The sequence below is a fragment of the Salmo salar genome, chromosome 28 (genome assembly GCF_965601325.2).
Source record: "Salmo salar chromosome 28, fSalSal1, whole genome shotgun sequence".
In the NCBI taxonomy this organism is placed as follows: Eukaryota; Metazoa; Chordata; class Actinopteri; order Salmoniformes; family Salmonidae; genus Salmo; species Salmo salar.
Window position 1 is genome coordinate 5609341 of NC_138318.1, and position 22503 is coordinate 5631843.

At 41.9% G+C, this 22503-nt stretch overlaps 1 protein-coding gene across 6 annotated transcripts in view; it reads right to left on the bottom strand.

Moving 5' to 3' along the window:
- LOC106589328 (vesicle transport through interaction with t-SNAREs homolog 1A-like) overlaps positions 1–22503 on the bottom strand; it is a 172156-nt gene that overhangs the window by 114316 nt on the left and 35337 nt on the right. For 3 of the 6 annotated variants that reach the window (XM_014179168.3, XM_014179169.3, XM_014179172.3), the window contains exons 4-5: positions 15655–15732; positions 10209–10229 (exon numbers count right to left, since the gene is read on the bottom strand). In XM_014179168.3, coding sequence (XP_014034643.3) covers positions 10209–10229; positions 15655–15732 — 99 coding nt within the window. The remainder of the gene's footprint in view (positions 1–10208; positions 10230–15654; positions 15733–22503) is intronic. The other 3 variants (XM_014179170.3, XM_014179171.3, XM_014179173.3) reach the window with 1 other exon arrangement.

Below are 22503 nucleotides of genomic sequence, written 5' to 3' on the forward strand. Positions count from 1 at the left end.
AAATCAAAGGCATTAATATGGCGTGGGTCCCACCTTCGCTGCTATAAGGGAAGGCTTTCCACTAGATGTTGGAACACTGCTGCAGGGACTTGCTTTCATTCAGCCACAAGAGCATTTGTGAGGTCTGGCACTGATGTTAGGACCGGCTCGGCGTTCCAATTTGATGGGGTTGAGGTCAGTGCTCTCAAGTTCTTCCACACCGATCTCAACAAACCATTTCTGTATGGACTTTGCTTTGTGCACGGTGGCATTGTCATGCTGAAACAGGAAAGGGTCTTCCCCAAACTGTTGCCACAAATAAGGAAGCACAGAATTGTCTAGAATGTCATTGAATGCACTAGCATTAAGACTTTGCTTCACTGAGCCTCCCGAGTGGCGCACTGCATCCCAGTGCTAGAGGCGTTACTACAGACCCACGTTCATTCCCGGGCTGTGCCACAACTGGCAGTGGCCGGGATACCCATAGGACGGCGCACAATTGGCCCAGCATCGTCCAGGTTAGGGGAGGGTTTGGCCGGTGGGGCTTTACTTGGCTCATCGCGCTCTAGTGACTCCTTGTGGCAGGCTGGGGGCCTGCAGGCTGACCCTGGTCACCAATTGAGCGGTGTTTACTCCAACACATTGGTGCGGCTGGCTTCCGGGTTAGGCTGGCAGGTGTTAAGGAGCATGGCTTCCGGGTTAGGCTGGCAGGTGTTAAGGAGCAACTACCAGTTGAGCCGTTGTTGAGCCGTTGTTGAGCCGTTGTTGCACCAAGACATTTCCACTTCACAATAACAGCACTTACAGTTGACCGGGGCAGCTCTAGCCGGTCAGAAATTTGACGAACTGACTTGTTGGAAAGGTGGCATCCTATGACGGTGCCACGTTGAAAGCCACTGAGCTTTTCAATAAGGCCATTGAGCATTTCAGTAAGGCTGGGTGTGGCTGAAATAGCCAAATCTACTAATTTGAAGGGGTGTCCACATACTTTTGTATATATAGCGAACTAGGCGGCAAACTAGGGTGGTCCTCATACATGAAACAGGTATCAAATGCATTTGTAGGTATGAGTACTAAACAGGTCCCAAATCCATAACCTAATATCTACATTCGAAAACAACATAAATAAATTAAAAAAAACACAACTTTACCTGTACAACCATCTCTCTACTTATGCAATGGGACAAGAGGACGGACTAAGGGCAGAATTTCTCCCATCAGAAATGTGATTGTGCATTTCCCTAAGTCATCCAGTCAGTGCCAGAATCTTCCCTGCTACTCATTTAAATAAAGTGCCAAGTTGCTGGCCACTCCTGGTGAGCTACAACAGACAATATCAAGCCTTTACCCCTGTGGCTTTGACAGAGGAGCCGAGTCACCAAAACATCACAAGAATAAACACACAAACACGTGCACTCATACGAGCAGACACACATAGGGAAGCATATACACAGACGCATACGCATTGACCTATAAATAAATACCTGCCATATACCGTACCTCCTAAAGAAATGATAATGGCCTGTTATCGAAATAATTGTTCTTCTTCTCATGCAGCTAAACATCAAATGATTTAAAAACAGTCCATGATAAATATTGTGCGTCTGCGAGTGCTCGCCCCTTCCCCATTTCCGCGTATGCCTTTTTATCTGACACCTACATTTGAAACAAAGACCTTCTTAGGAACTATAAAAATTGGATTTGTTTTGTTGTTTGGGTTTTTTTCCCGTGGAGAACCGCACTTCAGTTGTAAGTTATTAACAGACAGCCCCAGAACAATGCAGCTGCAGCTCAAAAGAATTTCTTCCTTCCATTTTCTGCTGCCTTTTATTAAATATCAAACACCAGCGGTTACTATCACCATTTTCCAAAGTTCAGATGATTCCTTATTATTTCAATAAGGGGGGAGAGTGGAAGTGAATACTGATGACAGCTGTGATTCAGACTGACTGTGTGATCTTCTCTGCGGTTTGTTTGGGACTTGTAAGACGAGGAATTACAAGTGTCAAACAGCTGTGAATATGGGTGCTAAATATTTAAACATGTTTTCCAGCTGAGGAAAAAGTATAGTTTTTAAAAGGGGGCTTAAGTGTGTATAAGCTGCGCCAGTCTTTGATTCAAAAGCAGGAAGAACGGGAGGAAAAAGGAGTAGACAGAAGGGTTGAGATGGTGAAGAGGGCGCGAATCAAACCAAATGAAATAGCAGTGCGTTCCAAAGGGGAAGAACAGGTGAGGTAACGAAAGGTGTCTCCTGACCTGGGGCAACTGGGAAAAGCACTGTGTGGAAAAGCACTGTGTCAAGGTGGAGGGAAGGGGAGACAAAAGCAAACGAAAAGAAGTCTGGAGAGAACAGTAGTGAGGGTTCTAAATTATGAATGGACCTGAATGGAGGCTTTGATAGAAATAGTATGAAATACAACAAAAACATTCACAAATGCTAAGAATCCTGCATATACACATTCACAGACACCCTTAAAACACAAGCACACACACACACAAATTCAGACAACAACCTCTCCCTCAATGATAGCAAGACAAAGGAGCTGATTGTGGACTATAAGAAACGGAGTTCCGGGCACGACCCCATTCATATTGATGGGACTGTAGTGGAGCGGGTTGAGAGCTTCAAGTTCCTCGGTGTCCACATCACTAAGGATCTATTGTGGTCCACACACACCAACACAGTCGTGAAGAGGGCATGACAACACCTCTTCCCCCTCAGGAGGCTGAAAAGATTTGGCATGGGTCCTCAGATCCTCAAAAAGTTCTACAGCTGCACCATTGAGAGCATCTTGACTTGCTGCATCACCGCTTGGTGTGGCAACTGCTTGGCATCCGACCGCAAGGCACTACAGAGGGTAGTGCATATGGCCCAGTAAATCACTGGGGGCAAGCTCTCTGCCATCCAGGACCTCTATACCAGGCGGTGTCAGAGGAATGCCCCTAAAGATTGTCAAAGACTCCAGCCACCCAAGTTATAAACTGTTTCCTGCTACCGCACGGAAAGCAGTACCGATGCACCAAGGCTGGAACCAACAGAACCCTGAAGAGCTTTTACCCCCAAGCCATAAGACTAAATAGTTAGTTCAATAGTTAACCGAATAGCTACCCAGACAACCAGCATAGACCCTTTTTGCACCATTTCTTTTTTGCTTTCACATACGCTGCTGCTACTGTTTATCATCTATCCTGTTGCCTAGTCACTTTGTTCCTAGATATTTGTACATACCTGTATCTACCTCAATTACCTCGTACCCCTGCACATCGACTCAGTACTGGTAACCAGTGTATATAGCCCAGATTTTGTTACTCATTGTGTATTTATTATTACATGTTATTACTTTTCTTAAATGTTCTCTCTCTCTGCATTGTTGGGAAGGACCAGTAAGTAGGCATTTCACTGTTAGTCTACACCAGTTGTTTACTAAGCATGTGACGAAAACATTTGATTTGACAGAGGAAATGCAAATATCATGTTGCCTAAAGCGATGCTCCAAAAGATTTGCTTAAGCATGGCCAATTCATCATTATAAGCATATTTTTGTTTATCACAACAAAGCAACAATGGATAGCAATAGATATTCCTGTGGACAATTAAAAATGTGTCTTGTTCTTGTTTCTGAATGACAATTGAAAAGAGGAATCTGGTCAGCTAACAGAACGAGTGATGATCATTTTACTCTAGCAAGTTCACACAGACCTACACTGAGTGTACAAAACATTAAAAACACCTGCTCTTTTAAGGAATGATTTGTTAACCTTGAGACAATTGAGACATGGATTGTGCATTTGTTCTACTCAGAGGGTGAATGGGCAAGACAAAAGATGTGTCTTTGAGTGGGGTATGGTAGTAGGTGCCAGGCACACAGGTTTGAGTGTGTCAAGAACTGCAACGCTGCTGGTTTTTTTCACGCTCAACAGTTTCCTGTGTGTATCAAGAACGGTCCACCACCCAAAAGGACATCCAGACAACTTGACACAACCGTGGGGAATCATTGGGGTCAACATGGGCCAGCATCCCTGTGGAACGCTTGACACATTGTAGAGTCCATACCTCGACGAACTGAGGCTGTTCTGAGGGCAAAAGGGGGTGCAACTCAATATTAGGAAGGTGTTCCTAATGTTTTGTACACTCAGTGTATATCGCTAATAAACCTACATCAGAAGAAACAACCGCCGTTTGCGGTCTGTTTGAATATAAATGGTGAATGCAATGTTTGAGCGTACCAAACTGAACTCCAATCAGGTCATACATTACATCTCATGTCAGCCCATGTGGTCTTTCACCAGCTATCAAGCAGCCCATGGCCGCCAACCACGCTGACTCCCAGTCAGTGTTCATTTGGGTTCAAACCAGAAGGGACAATTCACTCCCCTCGACTGTCAGTCTCATCATATAAAACCAAGCACTCTGCCTATTCAATGGTATCCTATAAGAAACGTATTGAACGGCGGAGTAGCAATGGTGGGGGGTGGCATCAAGGGGCCCTGCTGACGGTGCTAGATTGTTGAGCGAGGATTGCAGATAGGAGATCCTCTCTCTGATCACATTACAGTGACAAAGCTTCCACAGGCCACATGTTACACAAAACCATATTACAAAGTCAAAGATATGTACTGTACAGGCAGGCCAACATAAACACAAAAGCTGGAGGATAGAAAACTTTGAGGCAAGATCATTTTGAGCCTTCAAAGACATTTCAACAAATCAAAATCGTCACATGCTCAGTCAACAACAGGTGAGGACTAACAGTGAAATTCTTACTTACGGGACCCTCCCACCAAAACAGAGAGAAAAATGGAAAAATAATAACAGTAGGAATAAATACAGAATGAGTAACGATAACCTCGGCTATATACACGGGGCACCAGTACCGTGTTGATGTGCAGAGGTACGAGGTAGACATGTACATATAGGTAGGGATAAAGTGACTAGCCAACAGGATAGATATTAAACAGTAACAGCAGCGTATGTGATGAGTCAAAGGGGAGTGCAAAAAGGGTCAATGCAGATAGTTAAATAGTTAACCAATAGCTACCCGGACTATTTAGCAGTCTTATGGCTTGGGGGTAGAAGCTGTTTAGGGTCCTGTTGGTTCCAGACATGGCGCATCAGTACCGCTTGCCGTGCGGTAGCAGAGAGAAAAGTCTATGACTTGGGTGGCTGGAGTCTTAGAAAATGTTTAGAGCCTTCCTTTGACACCACCAGGTAAAGAGGTCCCGGATGGCAGGGAGCTCGGCCGCAGTTATGTACTGTGCTGTACGCACTACCCTCCGTTAGCGCCTTGCAGTCGGATGCCAAGCAGTTGCCGTACCAAGCGGTGATGCAGCAAGTCAAGATGATCTCAATGGTGCAGCTGTAGAACTTTTTAAAGATACGAGGGCCCCTGCTGAATCTTTTCAGCCTCCCGAGGGGGAAGCGGCATTGTCTTTACGACTGTGTTCGTCTGTGTGGACCATGATAATTCCCTTATTGAGGTGGACACCGAGGAACTTGAAGCTCCCGGCCTGCTCCACTACAGACCCGCCGATGTGGATGGGGGCGTGCTCGGCCCTGCATTTCGTGTAGTCCACGATCTTTGACCTCCTCCCTGTAGGCTGTTTCACCATCGTCAAAGTCTCATTAGATGCCGTATTGCTAAATGAACATCTCTTTCCTTCGATGAAATGATCAAATAAGACAGAAAAAAAAGCACCAATCCAGAATGTATTCATTGATTACATTGAAATATCGTAAAGAAGGTATCTAACTAATATCTTAATTATACTGATAACCAGGGGTGAAAGTAGATTTAAAAGACAGTGAATATGCACACTCATCGGGGATATGGCTGGTACCAATAAGATAGGCTACTGTTCGCTCATTTAAGTTAAGAATTTTGATAACTTGAAGACATATTGGAGTCATTTCATTGTCATCTCAATACAGCAATAGCCATTTGCTTTCCAAACAGTTCTCCCACAATTGTATTTTTAAATATTGCAATATGTCTGGCTGGGCCTCTGCTTTTTCACTGACAGTCGCAATTTAACAATCATCTATTTGGTATTTGCAGTGCACGCTGCCCAAATTGCGGGCCATCCCGACCGTAGGTTACACCATTTAAAACAATCCACAGCTTTGTTTTAGAAGAAGCTAATGATCCTCTTTGGCCAAATCATGCTTTCTGGTGTAGTAGCCTATTTTGAATGTTTTCTATTTATTTCTGTATGCTAATTAGGCTATAACATTTTGGCAATTTAATTTACTTTAGAGAAAGATTGGCTTCCCCAAGCCTTATAGAGATGCTGCCTATGCCTTTTAATGTGGCATAAACGCAACCGGTTATGTTGTTTTCATCTGATTGTCAAAAAAAAATAATGACTTGACAAAGGCGCTCCTGTAGGCTACCCGTGCACATTTGTTCACTCACAAAATAATTTCAGCATCCGAACACTAACAGTACTCCTTGCACCCGCAATATGATGAATGAAAGAAACATCAGTTACAAAACACCTACAGTACCAGTCAAAAGTTTGGACACCTACTCATTCAAGGGTTCTTCTTCTTCTTCTTAAAATGTTCTACATGGTAGAATAATAGTGATGACAAAACTATGAAATAACACATATGGAATCATGCAGAAACCAAAACAATGTGTTAAACAAATCAAAATACATTTTATATTCTTCAAAAAGTAGCCACCCTTTGCCTTGATGACAGCTTTGCACACTACTGGCATTCTCTCAACCAGCTTCACCTGGAATGCTATTCCAACGGTTTTTAAGGAGTTCCCACATATGCTGAGCACTTGTTGGCTGCTTTTCCTTGACTCTGCAGTCCAACTGATCCCAAACCATCTCAACTGGGTTGAGGTCAGGTGATTGTGGAGGCCAGGTCATCTGATGCAGCACTCCATCACTCTCCTTCTTGGTCAAATAGCCCTTACACAGCCTGAAGGTGTGTTGGGTCATTGTCCTGTTATAAAAAAATTATAGTCCCACTAAGAGCAAACTAGATGGGATGGCATGTCGCTGCAGAATGCTGTGGTAGCCATAATAGTTAAGTATGCCTTGAATTCTAAATAAATCACCAACAGTGTCACTAGCAATGCACCCCCACACCATCACACCTCCTCCTCGCTTCACGGTGGGAACCACACATGCAGAGATCATCCGTTCACCTACTCTGCATCTCACAAAGACACGGCGATGGAACCAAAAATATAAAAAATTGGACTCATCAGACCAAAGGACAGATTTCCACTTGGCCCAAGCAAGTCTCTTCTTCTTATTGGTGTCTTTCAGTAGTGGTTTGTTTGTAGCAATTCGACCATGAAGGTCTGATTCACGCAGTATCCTCTGAACAGTTGATGTTGAGATTTGTCTGTTACCTGAAATCTGTGAAGCATTTATTTGGGCTGCAATTTCTGAGGCTGGTAACTCTAATGAACTTATCCTCTGCAGCAGAGTCAACTCTGGGTCTTCCTTTACTGTGGCGGTCCTCATAAGAGTCAGTTTCATAGTGCTTGACGGGTTTGCGACTGCACTTGAAGAAACGTTCAAAGTTCTTGAAATTTTCCGTATTGACTGACCTTCATGTCTTAATGTAATGATTGACTTGCATTTCTCTTTGCTTATTTGAGCTGTTCTTGCCATAATACAGACCTGGTCTTTTACCAAATAGGGCTATCTTCTGTATACCACCCATACCTTGTCACAACACAACTGATTGTCTCAAACGCATTAAGAAGGAAAGAAATTCCACAAATTAACAAGGCACACCTGTTAATTGAAATGCATTCCAGGTGACCAACTCATGAAGCTGGTTGAGAGAATGCCAAGAGTGTGCAAAGCTGTCATCAAGGAAAAGGGTGGCTACTTTAAAGAATGTCAAATATAAAATATAAACGTCCATTTATCAGGACCTTGTCTTTCAAAGATAATTCGTAAAAATCCAAATTACATTTACATTTTAGTCATTTAGCAGACGCTCTTATCCAGATCGACTTACAGTAGTGAATGGATACATTTCATATATTTTTTGCTCCATACTGATCCCCCGTGGGCAAATAACTTCACAGATCTTCATTGTAAAGGGTTTAAACACTGTTTACCATGCTTGTTCAATGAACCATAAACAATTAATAAACATGCACCTGTGGAACGGTCGTTAAGACACTAACAGCTTACAGACGGTAGGCAGTTAAGGTCACAGTTATAAAAACTTAAGACACTAAAGAGGCCTTTCTACTGAGTCTGAAAAACACCAAAAGAAAGATGCCCAGGGTCCCTGTTCATCTGCGTGAACGTGCCTTAGGCATGCTGCAAGGAGGCATGAGGATTGCAGATGTGGCCAGGGCAATAAATTGCAATGTCCGTACTGTGAGACGCCTAAGACAGCGTGACAGGGAGACTGGACAGAGAGCTGATCGTCCTCGCAGTGGTAGACCACGTGTAACAACATCTGCACAGTATTGGTACATCCGAACATCACACCTGCGGGACAGGTACAGGATGGCAACAACAACTGCCCGAGTTACACCAGGAATGCACAATCCCTCCATCAGTGCTCAGACTGTCCGCAATAGGCTGAGAGAGGCTGGACTGAGGGCTTGTAGGCCTGTTGTAAGGCAGATCCTCACCAGACATCACCGGCAACAACGTCGCCTATGGGCACAAACCCACTGTCGCTGGACCAGACAGGACTGGCAAAAAGTGCTCTTCACTGATGAGTCGCGGTTTTGTCTCACCAGGGGTGATGTTCGGATTCGCGTTTATCATCGAAGGAATGAGCGTTACACCGAGGCCTGTACTCTGGAGCGGGATCGATTTGGAGGTGGAGGGTCCGTCATGGTCTGGGGAGGTGTGTCACAGCATCAACGGACTGAGCTAGTTGTCATTGCAGGAAATCTCAACTCTGTGCGTTACAGGGAAGACATCCTCCTCCCTCAAGTGGTACCCTTCCTGCAGGCTCATCCTGACATGACCCTCCAGCATGACACTGCCACCAGCCATACTGCTCATTCTGTGCGTGATTTCCTGCAAGACAGGAATGTCAGTGTTCTGCCATGGCCAGCGAAGAGCCCGGATCTCAATCCCATTCAGAACGTCTGGGACCTGTTGGATCGGAGGGTGAGGGCCATTCCCCCAAGAAATGTCCGGGAACTTGCAGGTGCCTTGGTGGAAGAGTGCGGTAACATCTCACAGCAAGAACGGGCAAATCTGGTGCAGTCCATGAGGAGATGCACTGCAGCCCTTAACTCAGCAGGTGGCCACACCAGATAATGACTGTTACTTTTGATTTTGACCCCCCCCCCCCTTTGTTCAGGGACACATCATTCAATTTCTGTTAGTCACATGTCTGTGGAACTTGTTCAGTTTATGTCTAAGTTGTTGAATCTTGTTATGTTCATACAAATATTACACATTAAGTTTGCTGAAAATAAACGCAGTTGACAGTGAGAGGACGTTTCTTTTTTTTCCTGAGTTGATTTCAATTTGTTTAACACTTTTTTGGTTACTACATGATTCCATGTGTTATTTCATAGTTTTGATGTCTTCATTATTATTCTACAATGTAGAATATAGTGATTTTTTTTTTTTAAACCTTGAATGAGTAGGTGTATACAACCCGGTTTCCAGTCCTCCTGGTTTCCAGTCAATTCACAATTTTCCATGTGGCACATTGTATAAATTGTGAAAGGCTCACATTTCACCGGTACAGCGTACCCCCACTCTTTGTTTTACAGGGACGCCGTACCAGACCGTACCGCCTTACTTTCACCCCTGACGATAACTGACCACGCCACCTCCTTTATTGCTATAACAAATACAAAACCACAACAACAAATGGCATTACTACTACACAAGATTACAGTTAGTTCTAAATGAAAGTAACAAGGGCAAAATACAGAATCCACTAATTAGGCATGAGATTGAGCAACCATGATTGCTGAGCATAAAGATGCTTATGGTTTTCTAATAAAATAGTGTATTTTTTCCAAGGGTTGCCCTCTGAAGTGTACTTTATGCCAGCCTTTTCCTCAAGGTTGTTTTGAAAAGAGTGTGCTATCAGAAAAACTATCTTCCTTTTCAGATTTTTACAGAAAATGGCTTTCATAGAATTTATCCCCCTAAAGGCTCATAAGAGCCTCACAAATAGCCTAGGCCTTATGGCTGCAGAGATGAGGGCACAGAAATTCAGACGAAAAGGAATCTAAAAACGGGAAAGGCAGAGAGGCACTTACCTCTTCACGTAACTTTATCAACTGCCATGTGAAAGCAAAGAGAGAGCGAGAGAAATAGAGGGAGGGAGCGAGAGAAAGATAAAAAGAAAAAGACATGGCAGGAAGCAGATCAGTCATGTGGCTGGGTACCGAATTAACCTTGACGATTTATCCGTTTGCATGTTTAGCATTTAGAAATCACAGACAAACACATTAAACGAAGCTAAACACGAGACTCATGCAGACTTTTTTGAACAAACAAAGATCAAGTTCTCTCGCTGTCACATTAGACAAAGAGAGGGAATGGATTGCTCGACTCGCAGTGTCTAAACTAGCACCATCAAGGAAGTCACATCACAACACTTGATGTGTCAAAAAGGGAGAAGAAAATAGATCCCACTCTGTACAGTAGGAAAATACAGTTTGGGTACAGTATGCATAGAAGCTTGATAGAGGGAATATCTCTATTTTATATATCCCTGTCCAAATAGTTAAAAAAGACATGCCTTTTTTTATTTTAGATTGTGAAATGTAGAGCCAATCCATTGTTTCCAATGTGTCCATCATTGGTGACACATTGTCAATATGTCACGTTCCTTATATATTGCAATACAGATACCTGCTGTGTATACATAAAGGCAGAGTTTATTATTAGGACAACTGGGAGTCATGAAAAATGAATCTTCGCATTAGTTATTCATTTTTGATGAAAAGAGTGTTCAAGCAGAGTAAATAGAAAACATCCCCATGTCCTACTGTTGTTACCTTATCTTTAATAGAGACACAGACATTGGAGGAGAGAAACGATTAAATTCGAGCTTAATCAAGCTTAAAACACCATTAAAAAGGATGCTTCTGCCACAACCTGTTCTTTATGTAGGGGAAAGACATGGAGAACACAACATCAATTAGTACAGGAGGGGAAGGACAGGTTTCTTAATTTGTCATCCGTTGCAGGTGATTTTTTTTTTATCTCCATTTCTTGAGCGAGATTAAAAGGTTAGCAGATCTGAAGGGAGGCTCAGGGCCACTATTACTCTCCTCTAATCTCACTTTGTATGTGGTGGTCATTTTGAATTTTGCTAGTTTGAAATCATTTGCTATCAGAAAAGAGGCAGGAGGACTTGGATCATAAATGATACAACGGGATTGTCGAGAAGAAAGAAGAGGCTCGGTGGTGGGATTGATGTTAAACTATTGGTTGTCGTGGCCACGGTCGTCAGGAGCGACAGGCTAGGCTCCTCCACGCTTAAGCGTTTTCTGAAATGTGCTCACCCCGAAGAGTTAGACGCAGCCACCCAGTCGGTAAAAATGGATGAGCAATTTAAGCACAATTATGTCGGTGTAACTCTAATGTTACATTCTACTCTGATGGGTGTCTATTAGGATTTGAGAGAGTGAGAGAAAATATACACAGCCATATCTGGAGTGGCTCCATCAGTATAATTGTCTCTGTTCAATAATAACATATATATTTTTAGCTAATATATGGCTATATACAATTGTAGCCAACTATACTTAAAAAGAGTGAATTTATTTTAAATATACAGAATATCACAGTTCTTACCACCTTAATTCAAAGTAAAATGTCCAATTGTTGTTTAAATACTTGTATGTACTTTAAATCAGCTTTCCCCAAATAAATTAGGAAAGGATTTCCAATAACAAATATCATAATTTATTATTGTAATTCTGTAAACAGAGTTTAAAAAAGGAAACACGATGAAAATGTCCAAAAAGTCAGAGAATAAATGTGTTCCAGCCCGCTATCAAGCCATATAGTAGCTCAGACACGTGATAGAACGAAAGAAAATATGCAAAAGTAAAAAGGGCTTAATGTTCGTCTGCTGAGAGCTTCATTTTAGTGAGCCACTGGCCTTGAGGAACTTGGCAGCGACAGGCTAACAAATGGAGAAAAAAAAAACATTGCAAAGAAATACGATTTTCTTCACCCTTTCTTTTGGTGAGAAAAAGGGCCACTTTCAGACTGGAAACTGTCCTTTATTTCGAAGGTCACAGCCCCCTGCGTTGAACGCATTATTGAGGAGGCTGAAGTTTAAAACTACACTACATATGTGGCTATTTAGGGTTTGAACAGGCCAGCCAGAGCTGCCGATCACTCGCCGCAGCCCTTCCCTCCAATTCAATGAGAACCAAACAAAACTTGTTCCATCTTATTTGTGCTGCTTGGCCGATTGTAAGTCCTCGTGGAGGATTTGCTGAAACTATATATATATATATATATATATATATATATATATATATATATATAGGGGTTTTGTGCTTGGCATTCTCTTTTTTTCATCAATCTTTACCATTCTTTTCAAACGTAACCCACAACGCTAGTTTTGCTTGAGAGAAATAAAGTGTTAAACACAGAAAACTGTAAATGTTATAATTACGGCTTCGTGAGCGCCTTTCCCTGTGTTTTTGTAATGCCAGCCAGTATTCAAAATTGCACTGCTGCAATTTTTCTGTTATGATAATCAGCAGATTTTTCAAACAAAGATTTTTTTATTCAATACGGAATTCGATACAAGTGGTAATCTGCTTCCTTTGTAGCCTGTAAAATCTGGTCCATGCCGGCTCAAACCAGCACAATCTCTTGTGGCCAAGCCTTCTGCTGTGACTGAAATCGAAACTATTCCGTAGAGTGTTCGTGTGCGGTAGGGTGTGTGTGTGTGTGTGTATGTGAGTTGCATGCCGAGTGAGAAAGGGGAGAAAAAAAAGTGCAACGGTAGACTACCACGTTATTAAAAAAAAAAGAGTGATAGCGCCATTTCAGTCTCTGTCCGCATACAGATAACGAATAAATGCCCAACTCTATTAAATCGTCCTTTAGCCATTATCGCAGGGCCAACACTCCATTTTCAGAACTCCCTATTTATTTAGCTATAAATCCTTGCCATGTAACGAATAGATTTGTGACTGGTAATGATCCGTTTAGCCAGAGCTATATGAAATGATCCTGAACTCTTTCAGATCGTCAGGAATTAAATTGACCGACTTGCCCAAGCTCCCCCATCTTTCCCATCCTCTCTATCGCTCCCGTCTTGTTCGATCAAAAAAAAAAAAAAAAAATGAAGTTCCGAGCACTCCACTCACAGCAAGACCAAGTGTTATCTCCAGAAGTTTTTTAAATGGAAATGAGGTAAATATGGCACCATGGTAAATAGAAAAATGTGTGTGTGTGTGTGTGTGTGTGTGTGTGTGTGAGAGACAATGTCTGTTTTACAATGTACAAATATTAGAATTCTGATACTGACTCAACTTATAGTACAAATGTTATGCTTTGAGCATTCAAGATTCTGAAGCAACTATTTAAGGAATAGGTATACACCAAACCACAGGTCTATGGTTACTGAGCAATACAAGGGTTTAAAGATGCCATAAGTTTGTTCTAGATCTATAAATCCCCATTTATTTCTTGAATAACTGTTGTATTTTGTATTTCATTTTTATTTGCTTATACATGTTTACTAAATTTGTCTTACTAAATGTGGACTTTTTTCCCTTTGGTTCAGGGACAATTTGCCTCCCCGTGCTTTCCGTCCGTCCTTGAGGGTTATTAAATCACTTGAGAAAATAGAAGGTTTTGTGAGAACCATGGAGGATATTGAATTTATGGCTGAATGACAAAACATAGACAAGTGTATTATAATTAAACTACAACAACATTCCTTGACATGTTAGCGCTCTACAAACAAAATGGGATTACTTGAAGGCTGGACAAATGAATTATCTTAAAATGTACTTCAAGAAACATTCACTCAGCGATTTAATAGTAGGGAGGTGATATCATTTCAAATAATGGTATCATTGTTCAACAAAGCAGCAGAACAGACTAAAAACAACTTAAAATGCATGCATCATAATATTGTCCTTCTAGATGAGCTCATCAGGGTGGTTCCATTGTTTAAACAAATTATTATCCTATGAAAAATATTCTTAGGTCTATGAATAATCATTTCAATAATGGGGTTCATCATCAATTGTTTTTAATGAAAGGGAAATATATATATATTTGAAATGTGGGTCATATTCTTTTTTCTTTTCCCTTTGACAAGATTTTGATAGGAACCATCACCGTCTTGAATGTGACAGTTCTGGCAGCAAATCCACTTCCAACTCCTGTATAAAATGTCAGAGTCACTTCTGTGTCTCACTAATTTGCAGGGAATATGCATATCAATTACACATCTCGGCTAGCGATACATATGTTTGCAAGATGTGCAGTGCATGGGTCATCATTGAAATGGTAATAAGGAAGCTATCAAAAAAAATAAAAAAGACGAGACAACTTTATTTAGCTCCGCTCAACTGCAGACCATCTCACTGTACTTTTACAAAGTACTGAGGGACTAAATGTGCACATGTGCATATTTCTCCCTCTGTGTTTGTGTGTGTTTGTTTGTGTGTGACTGAGATGCACAGCGACTATTGCAAAGCTGACAGGATCATTTAAGGTAATATATAATTTGTCAAAGGATGCTGGTCAGAGTTGTGAGTGTCTGTTTGTGAGTGGCAGCTGTGCAGGTGAGATATAGGCACCACGTCAAGTGTTAAAAAGATGGTTTGTGTAGCTGTTGGGGTGTTTTCTTGATGCAGCACTTCAGACATAATTCAAAACAATCAAAGTTTAAAAGAACATGTGGCATATTTTGGGCAATTAAGATCACTATTTAAGATGTTTGCTTTTGTTTTTCCTCTCTCATATTCAATATGACTGAATCAACACAGTTTTTTAAGGCATTGTTCATTTCCCATGTCTTATAATTTTGTGACAATGGGAAAAAATATGGCTAATTTGCTTTTTATCTGTTGTTTGTAATCCATTGTATTGAACTCCGTCACAGTTTAAATAAAACGTTAAATGACATTTCAATGTTCATTACAAAACTCACCATACATCTTTTCATGAATTTGAATACATTTTCAACTGTAATTGCATAGAATTATAATATAAAATTCTACGATTTTCAATATCACTTGCAACAAACTATAACGAGTAAAATATAAAAACTGTCAGTGACTTTTTGATACTAACGCTTATAAACATTGAACCTGAGAATCCTATTTATCCTGAGTGTCTGCATCGAGTGGTTTCGCCACCCCTGGTGTTTAAAGGAGTGTGAAAGACACCGTTTGTGGGGAGCAGGTTGGTTGTGTGTTTGTGTGCGGCTGATAGTGTGTTGGTGGAGGATAAGTACACAGACGGCTGGAGAACAGCTGTGGGGGGGGGGGGGGGTTGCCCCAATCTGGCGTTGCCCAGATGCTGGGCCCAGGCCTGGAGCCCATTCAGACCCTGGGCAGCTTTGCATTAAACAGTGTTCCTTCTGCATGACTTAGTGCCAATGCTGCGGTGGCCCTGGTGGCCCTAGGAGGTGCCCCCAGGAGGCCCTGACCCTTTCACACCCAGGGCCAGCCACCCACACTGGGGACCTGAGGGGCTTGATTAGCACCTTACCTGACTCTCCGAGGAGCCGGCGTCTTCCCCCAGGAGCTCGTTCCGCACCTCATCACTGTAGGCGATACGTGACCTTTTCTGCAGGGGGAGGAGGAAGAGGAAGGAGAAGAAGACAGAAGAGGAGAGAACAGAAGAGGGGAGAAAGAGAAAACAGTGGGGGGTGGGGGTGGGGGGGGGATAAGCCTTAGTGGAGTTGTCTTGGAAAAACATAACAGGCATTTCTTAAGCACGAGAGCCCCCTAATGGACCCGACTGTCAAAAAAAGGCAAGGCACCTGCGGTTGTGCGTGTGGGCACACTTGCGAAGTGATCTCGTACCACTGAAATTGTAGAGATGTCCCCCTTTCCCACTTAAATAAACACAATCTGAAGAATAAAACCAACTACGGAGGGCTCTGGCACAGGGGCAGGGGCAGGGGGCGGGAGACGTACAAGGAAAGTATCACTCGTCAGCGCTAAATCTTTTCTGGGGGCTGTCACTGCTGTCAGCACAGTGCAGTGGCAGGCTCTGTGATAATGCCGATACTGGGACTTAGACAGGGAATAATTCATCACCCATTGGCGTTCCATCAGATTTGGGATCCCTCTCCTCTTCAGAAGGGGTGGGAGAGGGAATGCCATGTCCCCCCCCCCCCAAAAAAAAATGACAAACACTCTTCAGTGTACCACCTCCGTTGCTGAAGGAGCAGGCCCTGTGTAGCGCTTGTTTACAGACACCAACAGAAAAAGCGCCCGCTTCAAATGCCCTCCAAACTAAATACACAACAGCGGAGAAAGAGAAGCTGTTTACTAAGCCTCCTCGTCTTTTCTTCTCTTTCTGCCTTGACAGGACTTCTGTGTGGGCAGTGTGAGGAGAGCAAAATCACAGGGAAATATGGGCCTAAAAATTGGTACATCTATCCTAAGATCTTTCGAGACGCCTGCTTTTGGCAAATATTTTGTCTATTTCCTGTTTAGAATTTGTATTTAGAAGCTCAATCTAAAAATCACATTGTTTAACAAATATAGTAACAGTGCTACAGTATTTTTGAAGAAATAAGAATCAAATCTCTAAATCATTCATTGAAATAAAGTAGAGAAAAATATATAAATATATGCGTCACCCCGTTTTTATTTTTTTTATTTCCCGTAAACTTGACCAGTGAGTGGAAAGCCATCAGGGAAGTGATTTGTGTTGTTATTGTGACAGTGAGGGACACAGCCACAGGAGTAATTACCGAGTTGTCTGGGAAGCTGATTGACCAGGGCGACAAGCGAAAAACCATTAGATAAAGAGAAGCCCCCAAACAACACACTTTACAGGCATCAACTGAGCCACGGGGACCTATGCTAACCACCGAAGGAACGACTGCGGGGAACAGCGGAATACACAATGACCCAAATCAAAAACACAGCACCGCCATAGAATACGCACAAATACAATCGAATGCCTTCACAATCCAAATGACAACATTTGCATCATTGTTGCACATGAAGTGTTGATACCTTTTTTTGCGAGCATCTACTGTATTTTTTTCCCCTCTTCTGTGATTTGAACAATCCATTTTTGCAAACTAAATTATTCAAATACATCATTAACAGATTTTGGACAGGATTAATTCTACTCCTAACTGGAAGTATAATTAGCCTTTCTTCCAAATGTGCAGGTTATGACAAAGTTAAGGCATGTTGTTAGTGTGAGTACAAAGACAAACATCAATCTGGAACAGGCAGACAGCGTCGAGTCATGTTTTGCCGGGATAACACCCACATCTCATTTTAGTGGAGCGTCATCTTAAAGAGCCGCAGTGTAACTTAGAGGAAAGACGGGTTGCCAGTAATTGAGACTAGAAGCCAGGGAGAAGGCTTGATTTGAGTACGCAGAGCCTGACGTCTTCTTCAAACCCCGCAGTTTTTTTGGTATTTCTAAATAGCTGTTTGTTACTGCCAAGAGTATCAACAGTTTCCACGATGAACGCAGCACAAATAAAACAGACAATAAAAAGAACTGCAAATGCGACTGAACCAAAGACTACTGCTGCTCCCTACCCATTTACTTATGGTTTGAATTCCCCCCTCTGGAAAAAAAAACCCCATAACCCTTAGAGTGATTATTTCCTGTTCATTTGATGTAAAACAAGAGCAGCTGTGCAATATTGACTGCCTCACCCATTGATAGACTTTGATTACCGGTTGGGGTGTTATGCAAATAAGTGCACCTCAAAAGGCTATCTTCATTTGATAATGTTTTGTCATGTGTGACTTTTGAGATCAGACTTTTATTGAGAAAGATCTATATATTTGATCGGGGTATATCATGGTCTATAATAACTAAGGTGGTTCCAAAAATCTCCAAAAAAAGGTCTAAATAGTAGTTATTTAAAAGAAAAAAAGAAAACAAACCGCAAAAGAACTGTTCAGAAAGACAATATCGAAAGTTTCTCATCCTAGTTAGTGTGTTAAAGATGGAGCGGGAAAAATGTAAATGACTAAAGGAACATGAAACCAGGCGACGAGGCTTTGTAATCTAAAAAGAATGAGCACGTTCATAAGATACCTTATTGCCATAGAAAATACATCTTTCTTTATCCTTTTGAAAGGTCTTTCTTTTGTCACTTTTTCTAATCTTGGGTGAGAATTTGCTTCTATTCCCGGAAGCACAAAAGTACAAAGATCTATCTTTATGCAAAGTGGCCGTCTTCTTTTTAAAACTCTACACATATCGTCAAATGCGAGATGGAGGTTTTGGTGTCCTGTCAAAAAACACACGTGTCTAACCTCTGTTGACATCGACGGGAGAAGAAAGAGTTTCTTCAACCCATCCAAACATAATTATATATGCGTGCATAATAACTCCTACTGTAAGATATGCTAATCAAGAACAATATCAGAGCTGGAAATTATATTCATGCAATTATGACAAAAAATATAAAAGTGTTTTAATACCATTTCTGTTTACATACCTGCATGAATGACTAGATATATATATCATTACTTTTCAGTAAAATAATAATTCTGAACAAACAAACCACTACTTCACTTACATGAACATTAGGCTGAAGTGGACAATAATTTCAACACCCTTGGTTTATAGACCCAATTGACATTAGTCACCTTTAAAAATGTTTTCAAAAGTTCTCCTCTTAAAACTATCAGAATCATTTCAACCAAATAAACTGATCTTCATTGGTAAACAAGTTTTTTTTGGGGTGCCGCCCCAACTAGCCTCCTCTCTCTATACCCGTTGCAACAAGCGACAAGGGCGTGCAAATAATTGTGGTGCCTGGAAAGCTGAAAAACGTAAACAGTTCATTAAAAGGGATATAAAAGGCGTAAAAATACCCAGGGGCAGGGTGTAATGAGGGGCCCTGAAGTTACTCTGCAGACGCTTTTCCCTCCACTTTTCCACTCATTCTTTTCATCCCGAGCACACGGCTGGTGGCGTGGCGTGAAGAGTAATTAACGATATTGAATTTACAAAAGTGTGTTTCATTACATCTTTCTCACCAGTGGGAGAGCGGCAGGCTATTTACAACAACAAAAAAAGTACTTAAATGGCACTTTTGCCACGACTCGGTGTCAGCTGCAAATTGTCATTTAACCTTTGATTTGCTACTAATCAGCTCCACATACTGTTGAAGAGGAATCGACATAGAATAAAATATATAACAAAATATTTATCAACAATAACACTCAATTGTTATGACTGTATTGTTATCATTAATACCACTACTATCCTATTAAAAACCTTAGTAAAACGTGGCCACAAAGTAGACAAAAGAAAACCACAAGCGCACAAAAACTGAAAACGCGACATCACTTCCTAGTTCCTATTATTGTGTCCCTGTGATATGTTCTCAGGTGATAGTGGTTCTTTTCTAGTTCCCCAGAAGCGGGGCAGAGGTGGCTGAGGGTGGCGCGGCGTTAAAAAGGAAGCAGAGATCTTTAAGCAGGCAGAAGTATCACAACAGCGTCTTCAATAATGCATCTCATCCTGGCAGGGGGTTTAACACTCCACTGGCACAAAGAACAGCTCTCACACACACACAATTGTTGTTTTTGTGTCACCTCCTCTCCTTTAAGACAAACAAATTGGCAGAGGTTGTTCAATTAAGTAAGTGCTTCTTTTTGGTGCATTTGATACATTTTCAGATAAAGGCAAGCAGGCGACAATTGAGATTGTCACAGGAGGGGTTTTCTGTGCCTTTGTTTTGATTTTTGGTTTCATCAAATCCACTACTGTCTATCATCAGAGGGAGTGTGTACTTGTGTGTATGTGTTTATGTGGAATAAAGGGCCTTGCGAGCTTGTGTGTGTGCACGTTCTGTGTGTGTGTGTGCGCGCACACACTGGCCTGTGTGTTTTCTTAATATGACTGCAACAGTAGTAGGGAACCTAAGCCGTAGATATCAGCACGGGGCCTCTCATTAGTGCACAGGTTGGTGCTTTTGTGGCTTTAAAAACACACAAGGCATTGTGTTTCACAGCCATGAAAAGAATAAATGAATCTCACCAGCGCTACAACAGAAACACAAACAAACTCAAATGACCAAGGAAAACAATAGCAGAGGAGCTATACACACATTTAAACTGGGCTGAGGGTGGAGGAATTGTCCCATATGACAACGTGCACTCAATCCATTTCAAAGGGCCTTCATGTCATTTCAGCAGGAAATAATATTGTGTATGTCCATAAATACTAAGTACATACAGGAAACATATAACGAAATGGGTCAGACTCGCACTTTCAACGTTTAAATGGATTACATTGAAAATAATTTGTACTTAACCAGGCAACATTACACAATATTTATATAATATAATATTACATCATATTATGTTACAATATGTCATATTGTGATGTAAAAATGTGATGTTAAGGGATAGCCTTTGTTTAATGGTATATTGTTACGATGGGGGTCTTTTACGCTTCCACCACTGTAATACGTGAGCTAGATTCTCCTGTCAAAGTCGTTTCTATTGTTTAAGTAGAGTCGAGATCAGTCAATAAGCCTAACGACTCTACCCGCAAAGCAAGAGGGTGAGCGAGAGAGGAGGGAAAAAAAACGATCGCAACTGAACTCTAAACAAAAGAGCAAATTCAAGGGGCTTTGATTGAAGAAACGGCATATACTTTTTGAAGGCCGGGGAATCGTCTCTCAATGGTTATTTCTTTAAGGCATGAGGGCCGATTAAACCCAATATTAAAATACGGAAGCAGTTCTAATGAAAAATCAAAAGCCTGGCTTCTTTTTTCCCTCCCCCGCTCTTTCTCTCTCTCTCTCTCTCTCTCTCTCTCTCTTTCTCTTCTTCTCCCAGTACATGAATCCCGGGTTGTATGAGGGAAGAGGGAGAGGAGAGGAGAGCCAGGCCCGGGCGTCGGTGGTGCAAACACACAGACAGCAGTGCAGAAATCAATAGAGGAGAGCCGTCGGGGAGGCAGCCGGGCGAGAGGAACCAGAGCGGGGCCCGCTCGGATCACAACGCTGGCTTCTGGCGTGCAGTGGGGAATAAAAGTGGGCCTCCCCGGGTCAGCGCCAGAGAAAAAGGTGAGATTAGAGGGGAATGGATGAGGGATTTCGGGGGGGGCACACGGTACGGGATACCTGGCGAGCCAGGGACCAATCGGCCCATTAGCCTGTGGCTACCTACATATGGTTCACTGAACCCTCCACTGAGAATATTTTCTCTTTTCTTTTGCGTGAATCTGTCTTTTTCTTTTTTTAAAAAGACCTTCACTTTTAACCCTTTCTCCGAATTGGAGAGTGTTCTCTTTTGACCTCGATTTATGATTCATCGTTGTTTGATGTCTATTCTCTGAGTGTCATCTAAAAAAGGTATAAAGTTAGACACAAAGGAAGAGATGTGGGCCCGTATATCGTCGGACTGTTATTGTTTGTGTGTGCGTGCCCAAATGCATCCGTCTATGGAAATGCACAGAAGATTTCCTCTGTCCCTCGCCTTTCTTCGAAGTAACGTGACCATTGTCTGGACTGAATGCCTCCAGGCTCCCTTATTACCATACGAATACAGCAGCACGCATAGGGGCTTAGTCCCATCATTAACTCTATATATCTATGTATACTGTCTTATTTCACTGATCAGACCGCATTCAAATGCAGATGAGGTCCGTAGGTCTCTTCCAGCAGAGCCATTCCAACATGTGCCCTTGTGAACTTCCCTACACACTTCCCGGTGCGATGGGAATCCACCGATTTCGTGGCGGAATTCAGACCAGTTCTCCGAACTATGAGAAATGGCCAATTGAGGGTTAACGGGGGTCTCGTTCACCTCTTTCACATGGATTTCAACAAGCCATAGAAAGGACACAGACAACAACGTCAGATACTCATCCTAAGATGTTAAGTTCGCCAGGGCATAGTGCTAGTCTAAGGGAACATTCATATTATAAAACACAGTGCAAGCAATATGCATGTGAATACCTGTCTCATTAATGTTTGGAGTAACTGTTACAGGTTGCAGTAATTCCATATGGATATACTTCACTTCACCATCTATTCCACATGTATTACAACACATAAGAAACGATCTTAGCTCTAGGTTTTTAACTACTCACATGAATAAGAATTTCATTCTAAGCTTAAATTAGGAGTTGAAACAAAACCTATAAACCACTGAAATCAAATGACAAGACATGAAGTGATTTACCGATTAGGCTATACTTTATTTTACAGTCCACCTTTCACCTGGTATTAGCTTAGCAATTACAAATGACCTAACATTCACATTTTGGTTTCCTTGGAATTATAAACTAATACCCCCTTGTACCATTTGGTATTGGGAGTTGAAATGTTTTGTACCAACAAGTATACATTATCAAATAACTTCTTACCAAGTAAATACCAGCTGA